The following is an 11,751-nucleotide window of genomic DNA, read 5'->3' as shown; positions in this document are numbered from 1 at the left end:
TGTCGTCGTCATTCCTTCGAGATGTAGAGCATGAAACTGGGAACTTAGAAATTATCGTTGTAGGACAAACTGTATTGAATAAACAGCAAACGCTATCTTAAAAATACATCTGAGATCATTACTCGGTTATTGGATCAAAGTAAATTACTGAAAATAGAAAAAATACATTTTGTAAATGATAGAGTAACATTTTAGATTTCCTGTTGCGAACAAAAACAATTACACAGTCTAAATTATGTACTTTATTACAAATATTTTTCTTTGTAAATGATTGGTAATGTATCTGCGGTTCAGTTTAAGTTTTTTACGACACCTGGACACAATTTTGGAATTCTTTTACAAAATTAGACGACATCCACAGTATTCATTCCCAATTGCAAAAAAAGTGGGTCATGAAGGTTTCAGATTTTAAATGTTGACATCCCAAAATTTGTTTGTGTAAGTCAACAAGGAACTGATAAAATGGCATCTCTCCGACAGGGCCCACCAGTGGCCAAGCGGTCTTCGTTCCCTGAACACTTGGAGTTCGGTCGTGGGTTCGAACCTCACTTGGATGGGCTGGCCACATGGAGTTGTCCGGGTTATCTCCATGTCTGTAATGCCTAAATAGAGGCTAGTTTCCCTTAAAAAGACTTCCCAGAAGGCACCCCCAGGTAGATTGCCCAAGTGTTGCATTGCCATATCCAAACAAACAACTCTGACAGTGCCATAGTGTCATCTAATTTTTGATAAAAGCCAATCAACATCCATTGGCACATGCAGGTGCGGTAAGGAGAGGACTACACAAGTCACACACAAGTGTATGGCTAGAATTCTATGGTTCCAAAACAGCCACAGTTGCGTTGAAGATTCCATATGGCTTTCAATGTGGTCATGTTAATTATTATATTTGTTTTTCATAAATAAAATATTATTTTCAGGCTGTTTGAGGTAGTCAATTTGAAGAATATAGCAAAAGTTGGAAAGCGACTATTTCCGAATTGTTTCTGCCGTGTCATATTCCTTCTTGAACGAAACCGAGGTATTTGACGAGCCTTCGAAAATCTAGAAACTGTCTCCGGCTTATAGACACTAAAATGACAGGCTTTGTAGGTTTTATGGTTGCATGCCACAGTCTGCATCAGCCTATTGAAGCATTCTTCTGCATAATGAGTTGAAATATATTACAAGTGGAAGTTGTATTCCACAAGACTGCACTGCTGTACCTTTTCTTACTTCAAGCAACCTGTTGAAGTTGTAAATAAATTGTAGATATCGAGCATTACAATGCTATAGACGTTTTGGAAGGCTTTGAGTGTCTTCAGATTGTCATTATTAGACCAAAATTTACTGACACAAAACACAATATTTGCTGGCCAATAAATAATAGTGTTGTATCGGGTGTATCGTGCACCGGGCGCCACTCGCAGAGGGGCGCCCAAATGGTCTGCAAGACAAATTATGTGTGTTTCTGGAGGGGGAGAGGGGCCCAAATGTCGGGTGCCAGTTATGTTCGGCTATGTCACTGCATAAACCCTCAACATTTCTGTATCCACAAGTTTCCAGAGCATGTTTTTGAATTGGTCACCAAGGGTGTATGTCTTGGTAGCCATTAAGATACTGCTAGTTGTTAGTGTAGGTGTGCAATTTTTGGAAACTCAACTACTGTTTGAAACTTGTGGATTCCTTCTCTGGAAACTTGGGGATTACCATTTTGTGCCCAGAAAGGATACTCACTGATTGCGCAGAATAGCGATAGAGGAAGCTTTCCTGCCTCTCTGCAAAGAATCGGTTGAAGCCTGTCGCCGCCATATTGGTAATCCTACAAGTCGTATCTCTGTAGTTAAAACAGGAAGTTTTTCAATGTAGTTGGTGTTTATTTTTATTGGCTTATTTCAAAATACTTAAAACTTCTTGTGTTTACCAACGCTGCTAACGTATAATGATGCATTACGTACCGATCAGGAAAGAAAAGGCATAAAATGAAGAAGAAAAATAAAAAATATTTCGCCGGAAAATAGCGTCAATTTTTTGCCCTTAATAATATATCATTCAAGAATAAAAATACGCTTAAGATTTATATAAAACGTTAGTATTTGGTAAATGAAATTTTAAAAAATAGGGTAAAGCCACTGGACACCGGTAGTTGGTTGCGGGTTCGTGCATGGCCAACGGATCAGTCACGTGAATTTTTTAGGGATTTCTTTACGTTAGTAACACCTAAATAGGGCAGTCTCCCGTAGAAACTAAGAGGCATTAAGTATCAATTTAATATATTGAAGCCGCCAACTAAACAATTGGTGGATGTAATTCTTCAGATCCACATTACAATACACGTGACACCCCCATTTGTTTGAAGCGCTTATCTTGATCACGTATTTGCTTTTTGTTTTATGCCACCTTGCAGTCTCCGTTAAACCAAAATTCTCCAGTGTGGCTCAATCTCCGGCAATATGGCGGCACGATTTCTTAATTAAATCACGACCAAGTTACTGGCGTCCCGTGAACTGAAGCGATTGAAATCACCAATATGCATTGATCTTAAATTTCCTGAATTTTTTATGTAAGCCGTACCCGGATATTCCAGTCACTGGGCTTGACTCAGAACCTCACCAACGGGTTGGACAAGTGGATTCATCAGATTTTATTCACGTGTCTAACACACAAATAGGAGGCACCTCTCCCCTGACGAATCGTTCGTATCCTTATTCTATCAATCCTATCCGATTTCGAGTCCGAATCTGGATCAGAAAATGTTTACCATTTTGTCGGTCCTCGAATCGCGCCATCCGGCCGTCGGCATGGCGATCCCGACCTCATAAGATTTTGTTAATGATCACAGGGAATGCCGAAAAGCCGAGAGGTTAGGGTACCAACCTACCGCTCCCGAGGACACAGGGTCTAAAATTTCCATAAATTTTTCAGGGGTGATTCGGGTATGTCGGACCCTTCCCTAACCATTATGATCCTAACCGAATTTGCAAAAAAAAGCATTCTTAGGGCGAAAATAGTTTTAAAAAAGTGCCAACAGGACAAAAAAATAAGTGTCGCGTGAATTGCGAATCGGATTCGAACCGGGATTACTCTCAACAAATACCGTGGCAACATTTTATTATAAATATTTTATACAAGAAAGATCGTCACGTATAATATTTATAATTTTATAAAATAAAAATTAAAATAATAATAAGACACCGACAACCTTTTAATAATATTTTTGATTTTAAGTTTCGAATTTAAGAAATAAAAATAAACGCAAAAGAATAACACCTCCAGGTGGCGCGGAAACGTTTACAGTAGGAGGAAGGAAAGTATTTAAGTGTCTGTTTGTTGTTTTGATTTCTAACGTATCAAAATGGTGATTTGTTTGTATTTCTTTGCCGTTATGGCCTTGGCAGTGTTGGACGTTGTCCACGCAGCGAATTTTGACGCCGGAGATTGCCTAGCGTTAATCATCGGCCTGGTCATCGGTATATTGGGAATCTGTGCGTGTTTAGGCTGCTACGCAAGGAAAAGAGCGGGCATACAATACTGAGACCAATAACAATCGACTTTCGTAACAATAACTTTTAAATCAACGTGTGAAAATCTTTGATAAAATGGATGAGGAAACATCATTGGTAGAGGCAGTAGCGAGTGATTCAACGTCAGGTGACAATGAATTGTCACGTGGTTGGTTGGAAGAAGAGGTTGAATGCATGCAACATGTCCGCCTGTGTCATTCCATTTTTTGTAATTTTTTTCGAAAGTAATTTCTAGTCGAGGAATGTATAATTCGATGGAAGAATAAATGTGGTAAATGGTTTGATTAAAATTTATCTGCTGATTTGCATATCTCGTGGCTTATTGTTGACGTCGTGGATATAACATCACACTTTAACGTTCGTGATTATTTAATTGAGTTTTAGAACAAATTCTGAGTGACGTGAACCTTTTCCTCCTGTTTGTTTCGTTTGGTCTTTTCTGTGCAACTTTAATTTGTTAATTAAACAGTGTTTCGACTACTGGAATGTCGTTATGTGTTTACTCGAAAGTGAATTTAATACGGTCGGATATTTTGATGCCATCCCTCTTGTACATTTTATTCGCTTTTAAAACAATTGGTCTATTCTATTGCACGCTACTGTACACGTTAAACAAATAGCCTATTAGAATGCGGCCTATCGCGTCGAGACGACGAGAACCGGACTCGAATTATTCAAATATCAATTAATATTTGAATAATTCGAGTCTGGTTCCCTCTCGTCTCGACGCGACGAGCCCTTTTCCTTTTGGCCACAATATCTGACGGGCTATTTGTTTCCTGTGTTTAACTTTGGGCAAGAAGTGTACTCGACTCAACAAAAATTAACTCGTATCACGGATGATTTTAATACAATTATTGCAAGCGGCGTGTTAATTTATCCTTTTAAATTTAAGGAAAACTTTGTTCGTGGAATGTTTCGTGAAGAAAGTTTTTCTCTTAATTATCAAGAAAGTAAGTTTTAATTTTTTGATTTACAATTTCGAAGTAAATCTGCCTTATAATTATTTTTTAAGTCAGATTATTAATTCTGATGTTATAAATTTTAAATACAGGATGTCCCAAAAAAATGTGTAAACACTTTGATTATTAATAAACTTTATTTCTTTAATTTTATGTTATTATATTTACCATAAATTAGAGAATTATCTAATCTTATTTTCTTAATTTTAATAGGATTTAGTGTGGTGTACATTTGTTTTTGGTTGTGTCGACACTTTGCGTTAAACTTATCGGTAGGTGCAGTTATATACCGTTATTAGACTATTTAAAACACAATGAAAATCAACTTTAGAGAGAAAATTCTGCAATAAGCCAGAAACAACCTGTTTGAGTATGTTACTTTGTAAAATAATTTCAAGTAATGTGAAAAGAATTGCAAGTCATTTAAAATATAACTTGCAATTGTTTTCACATTACTGGAGAGAGTTACAATTTTCCAGTTTTGTTTTATTATAAAATAATTTTAAATTTATTTTCTAGAATATTTGAAAAATTGATTGGAAGCTTACAATAAATTAGATTTTCAATTGATTTAACAGCAGGTTGTATACATAATAATTCAGATATTAGTGAATGTTGTGTGTAAAAAGGTTAGTGGGGGACTAAATAATAAGTCTTTACAAACCAAAATTTTAATATTTAAAATGAAAGTTTTAAACCAAAAGTTCTTTAGAATTGCTTTTAACAAGAAAAGTCCATAATAAAACTGATGTGTGATGAATAATTTCCAAAATTTAGGGATATAGATTAGTAGTTTGATAAAAGTCTCATTAGAAAAAGAATATGAGCAGACAATTTAGGTGTTGTGAGTTGAATTGCATGTATGGAGGAAGGAAAAATTGAAGGATTTTACACCGTTTAGCTCCAAAAATATTCGATATATTTAACAGAAATACGAACAAAGATTAATGTCAGCTAATATCGATTTTTAATTGTGAATAATATATGTATTGGCAACACACAAAATGTCGCAGCCTACTTATAGATTGTATAAAACAATCTTTCATCCATAAGTTTATTTTTTTAGTACATTTATTTTTAAATAGCTAATAAGAAAACGATGCACGAATTTTATATAAAAACAATTCATAAAGGAATTAGCAAATCGAAAGCTTAAGTAAAGAAAATAAGACATATTATTAATACGTGAATAACATTTTGTGTGAACGGAATGGTAGTACTAACGACGGATATTCAAAGTGCCCTTTGCCCTTCGATATTTAAAATTGAAAAATGGAATTATTGCAGAATTAAAATTATAAAATCGTTCGGTTCAAAAGTGGCATTATTTATTTTTGGAGCGCCTGCATATTGTGTACTTAGGGGTGCCATATTTACTGCTTATCAGCAAAGATCAGACGCTTCCAGAAATCATTTTTGCTTAGATTTCCTATGGCATACGATGTCTTTTCTTCTGATTTTCCTCTTTTTTTGTCAACGAATGGTCTTGTATTCTTGCTTCATACCCTACTCCTACAATACGTATTGTTTGTGGACTAATTTTCGTCTGGAAACAATCTTTGCTAAATCTAAAATCTCTGTATGAGTGCACCACTCATTGCACTCCCCCACTCATTGCTTCTTCATTTATGTAGCACTGTATAATATGTTGGACATTAGAAGCGCTCCTGTTTACAAAGCAATTCTTTTTATTACTCTATGACTTTCTGTTTTACATAAAGTTACTTATAAAATAAAAATGTTCCAGCAAGCTTTGAGTTTTTGAGGCGCATAACAGTCTTAAAGACACTACTGAGTTGTTAATTGTGTATTATGTTAGTAATAAAGGACAATCGGATTGGTAAAGGATTATTTCAATGTTAATGCTTGAAATTGTATCGCATTTTTATTATATAATACTGAATGAAAATTGATGTGTTATGACGGTAATGTAATCAGGATTTCGCGTTTCCTCTTTGCGATCACTCGTAAGGTTTCTCATAGATATAGAAGAAGATAGGATTCTAATTTAATTATAATAAAATAATCTTTATTATTATGGTCCTGAGCTCCTCGATGAGTTTTCAAGGTAAAAATTCCAATATTATTACCAAAAGAAACCATTCAACAATAGTAATTGGACGCGGGTTGGCGCCTAATCAACGAGCTGGCCACTAGAAATTTTCTGTGTTTTCTTCGCGTATTTAGACGGGTGAAAACCTGGAAACTTCACTCATTAAACCCGAGAGAAAATGGCAGTATTAAGTGGTTTTATTCATTCTTGCCACTGATTAGCACGCGAGAACCTACGGAAAACCTAGATTCTCTGTGCCCAAAACCATCGCTGATTATTTACATTAATTTTTTATACTTAATAACATTGAGTTTTGAATTGGCATAACGTTTATAATTGAATTCAAATAAATACTGATTTTCTCATCGATCGGCGCCATTCTGAATCATTCATTCCTTCTCCTTCGATCTAAATTACATATTATAGAAAGTTTAAAAATAAATCTAAATATAAGAAATGATTTTATAAATAATTTTATTTCGTAAGCGAACGTTTAATCAAAATTAGATTCAATCGATTATTATAGAGCTCATTTTAATGTGTTTCAAGACAAATGCTTCAGATTCACATCTACAATTATCCTTAAGGAATTAATCTTTCTTGACTGTTCAAATGGAGGTTTTGCAACAGAAGGCAATTCGAGTGCTGCCATGATCAGCTGTTCTAATGGGCTGAAGGCCCCCAAGACAAGTGAGTCGGAATAAAAGCATCTGCTCGAAGCCGGATATTATCACGGAGAGTGAGAAACTCGGCCTTTGTATATATAGAGAAACGATAAAGACCAAATGAGAAGGCTCGGCGCCATTCTCAAAGCTATATTTCAGAGGCACAATGCGGTGCACAGCACTGAGGGAGCGGGGCCCTAAATTCTGCAATAGTGTACATGATAGTATATGTAAAGCACAAAAGTCCCCTGTCAGTGGCGTAGCGTGGGTGTCAGCCGCCCCCTTATTTAGGTATTTTTACAAGATATTATTATTTATTGTGAAATTTTGCCGTCCCGTGTGCAGATGACATGCTGAAGCAGCAGATTCCAGAGGTCCGCCATGTAATACGCAAATAACAGTGGCAAAATGACACTGCCTCGTGAGATGCCTTGTCAGAATAGCCGAGGTTCTGAAGCGCTACCATGCCACTGTACTCAAAAGGTGAGGTCCATTACAAAGTTGGTGATTGGTGAAGGACCCGAAGTATGCAGTAAAAGCTCGCGCTTACTCCATCGGGGTGGTTGGCGTCTCTCCAGATTAATATATGCTATGATGAAAATTGGATACCTGGAGTAGGAACAGAGACGATGAAAAATGCGATAAAGGATGGAAGCGGAAAGAGAATGCCCCCACCTTTGCTGTCATTTTTATCAAACCAATTGACGAAGGAGGGCATTCAGCTGCTCTGTGCTCCACCAAAACTTCAAGCAGAGTTGCTTGGCTAATCTAAATGACCATCACTTCCAGATGCACAGTGGTGGCAGCTGAGCGTCCACCAGGGTGGAAGGATGAACCAGTGACTGTACAGGCGCCTTGGATAGTCTTGATGCATTCTATGAATGCCGTACATGCTGATGAGAGCTAGGTTCGAGGCTCCAAATCTGGCCAAGGATCTCGGAGTAATTGCCCTAATTGGTCCGCCGAATGACTTGAGCGGACATAAATGCTCTCCAATAAACGGATGCAGAAGGAGGAACAGACGAGAGCGCGATTACTTGATAGCAGATTCCTCACCATAATCCATAAAGCTGATTCTAACGGATCTACCGCAGAAGAATCTCTAGACCAAAACAAAGTGTAATCCCTTTTATTGAGAAAACACAAGCTAAACGTTAACCAGACGAGAATTCGCCTAACTCAATCGGATCGGTGCATCCCGAGTCCACAAAACAGTAATTGGTGATGTGCCTGTTGAAGAAGCTAACGGTGGAGGTTTAAAGCAACTCCGCAAGGAGAATATACATTGACATCAATATATGTTAAGCCACTACTGTAGAGTTTGACCCCTAAGTATGCGAAATCAAGGTCTATATTGAGAGGTCCTCCCGAGATGCCAGTCGGTTTCTGGACATAGCTACAGGAGACTCCTGCTGAGATCATCTGGGCGACCTTTCCGAAAGATTGTGATTCCCAGTAAGGAAAAGGAGACAACCGGGATCTTTTAAATGAAAATTATGTTTACAGATGCGAAACACTCTGCCCTCAGGAATAAGTTGTTTGGTGCGCACTCCCTGGTGTTCTAAGGGATTATGTGGAGAGAGAGCTTATGGTGGTTGGTCATCAATTTGTATATTTTGTTACCGAGAGCTACCGATAGACAGGTACTGTACGAAATATACTACTAACATTCAGAGCATTGTGACAGTCCCGCATTGTGATTACGCCACAATAAATTATAACTCGTATTTTGCTTAAATTTTAAATCGATTAAATATTTGTTCATTAAATTATTTTTAAAATAAAAAATGATTTTATTTAATCACATTTAAAAAAATTATTTTATTTTAATGAAAAATTGTACGTTTCACGAAGTAGCAAATGACTTTTAAAATTAAAAAAAAATTAATTTGTTTTTTTAATGAAATATTCTAAACAAGATAATAATTTAGTTCGACCTTAATTTATTCTTATATTAATCTTATTTAAGTAATTTATTACACAGATAATTAAATGTTTTTAAGGCTAATTCATGACATTTAACGTGGTGCCATCTCTTATCAAAAATAGTTATAAAGTTATATTAAATATTTTAAAATTTATACATTATTTGAAAACATTAAATTTTATTTACATTGTTACATTAATAAAATTAATAATAAATCTATTTTTTTATATTTGTAATTACGATAATGAAATAGTGTATTAATATAATCAAAAATAGTAGATTTATTGTTATTCAAGATGGCGCCGAAATGAATGTATAGTCCGATCAACTAGAAAAAACTATAAGATCATTTCCTAACTTTTTCGATCAAAATTATACATTTTTTAGCTTTATATTTTTTAAAACAAATATAAATTCTCTTATCAAGATATTTAATTGCAATTTTGAAGAAAAAATCGAATCATCTTTCGGTCGCCATCTTAGAGCACGTTCATAAATATAAAAAAAAAAAAGATCATAGATATAATTCATAACAGATACAAATAATTTTATTTAATTAATATTAATACATTTACATTCTTAAAAAATAAACAATCCGGTTTCGATTAAAGCGCACAATAGAATATACGATAATAAAGCAAAATCGATTTAATTAAATATCGGGAAGTAGCGCCATCTAGTGCCGGTTAGGAGACGAGAATCGTTTGGTTTTCGGTAGATGGTGGAGCGTGATTAAAGTAGCGCACACATTCCCGTTCGATCGTAATTTAAAGAGGGAAAGAAAGAAGAAATAATAATTGTAATCGAGATGTTAGCTTTAATTAATAGAATATTAGATTGGTTTAAGAGCCTATTTTGGAAAGAAGAAATGGAATTAACTTTAGTTGGTTTACAATATTCCGGCAAAACCACATTTGTAAATGTCATTTCGGTAAGTTATCAATAAACCTTCTTTAATTATTCATTATTCGTTTCGTTTCTCGCTTTCATTATTTATTCATTTACTCCTTGCTTTTCTGGTTTAGTGCGCTTTTACGCTTAAATCTTTTCTCTGATTTTTTTTTATTTTTTATTTTTGGTCGATACGATTCAATATCCACGCGTTAGTCATCTTCGCTTGAGGTCTGTGCACTTGGAAAACAAAACTAAATTTAGTCCTTCGTAATTCGTGCCAGTCATCTTCATTGTCCATTTAATACGAGATTTGTATTAATTATGTACCGATTCAAATATATCATTATCATTGTTTGACTTTATATCAGCTTAATTTACTTTAAGCTAACATTTTTGTCGTGTAGTAAAGGTGTTTAAATCGTCGTCGTCTGTTAAATGTTCGAATATGTGTTCGTTACTGTCTTCGTCGTGATACTTACGTATGGCTTAATTGTCACAATTATACACGAATAATCTGTGTTTGCGGTACGTTTGTATTTAAATGTTTAGCATATAACGTATTTAAACACGCGTATACGTTCGTTACCGCTTTCCTCTTCTTCGTAATGTCGTGATTATACGTGATACGCATAACCACTCAAAAACGGTATGTCGTTGTCTTCGCCAAACATTCAAATATGCGTACATATTCGTTACCGCTAACCTCTTCTTTGTAATGATGCGATTGTACTATGTGATACGTGTAACTATTCAAAAGTTATATTGTCGTACTTTGCCAAATATGCAAAAACACACACACGTGCACAACCTCGTTCACTTTCCTTTTCTACGTCGTATGTATTGTCAAATTGCCACGATTATACGCGATTGATTAATTCATAGTTCAAACAAGTTAAAAATCTGATCAATAGATGGAAGAATATATATATATATATATATATATTCTCGGCTTACTATTCAATTAATATATACAGTATATATATATATATACACACTGTATATTAATTAAATAGTAAGCCGAGTTTTAAAAATTTATTAGACTGTTTTTGTATGTAGTCTGATATGGCCTATTGAAAAACTGGAACCCAATCTTTTTTTTTCTAGAAAGATGATAACATGTTTCATTAGCAATAAAACATTCTCAGATTCTCTGAAATACACTCATTTTTATGATTTTGTTTTTGTTACATGTAATAAAAATAGGATTATTTTAGACTGGGTAACTTATTTTTTCTTCTGTTATTGAAGAGTACAAATGCATGCTACACTAATAAAATAAATATTGCCATCATTAATGTTTGTCTGTCATGTTGAAAAAACCCTTTCTGTTGGAGAAAACTGAAAAAATAGTGAAAAAAATGTTATGATATTATAATAATTGTGTAATGAATAATAACAACACGATTGATTGATTGATCGGCATAGAAGAGCCTTGTTTTTAAAATCCAGTTTTAAAAAACGACCTCTTAAGTACGACGACTTAAGATTAAAGAAACAACATTCAAACTCGATTTATTATGTAAAATATTTGTTGAATGTTTAAACCTATTTAACCTTTGTTAAGGATTAAGAATAACAAACATTTAATTATAAAAAGGAAACATGGAGTATTATTAACATATGCGTCGATAATTATAATTGGCAAGTTTCGATGTCAGGATTTCAAAACATGCCCTAAATAAAGTTTCAAGTTTAAGAATAAGACAAAAAAAGAAAAAATAAACTTGATTAATACATTTTTTGATGG

At 34.6% G+C, this 11,751-nt stretch overlaps 1 protein-coding gene across 1 annotated transcript in view; it reads left to right on the top strand.

The window, feature by feature from the left end:
* The first annotated feature begins 9,827 nt into the window (after window positions 1-9,827).
* LOC136987252 (ADP-ribosylation factor-like protein 8B-A) overlaps window positions 9,828-11,751 on the top strand; it is a 28,806-nt gene continuing 26,882 nt past the window's right edge. The window contains exon 1 of the mRNA XM_067284959.1: window positions 9,828-10,041. Within this exon, the coding sequence (XP_067141060.1) occupies window positions 9,919-10,041 (123 nt within the window). The 5' untranslated portion in view covers window positions 9,828-9,918. The remainder of the gene's footprint in view (window positions 10,042-11,751) is intronic.

Source organism: Centruroides vittatus, unplaced genomic scaffold (assembly GCF_030686945.1).
Source record: "Centruroides vittatus isolate TY-2023 unplaced genomic scaffold, ASM3068694v2 scaffold_149, whole genome shotgun sequence".
NCBI classification, from domain to species: Eukaryota; Metazoa; Arthropoda; class Arachnida; order Scorpiones; family Buthidae; genus Centruroides; species Centruroides vittatus.
Note: the sequence above shows the minus strand (reverse complement) of the source record. Positions and strands in the feature narration are given on the sequence as shown.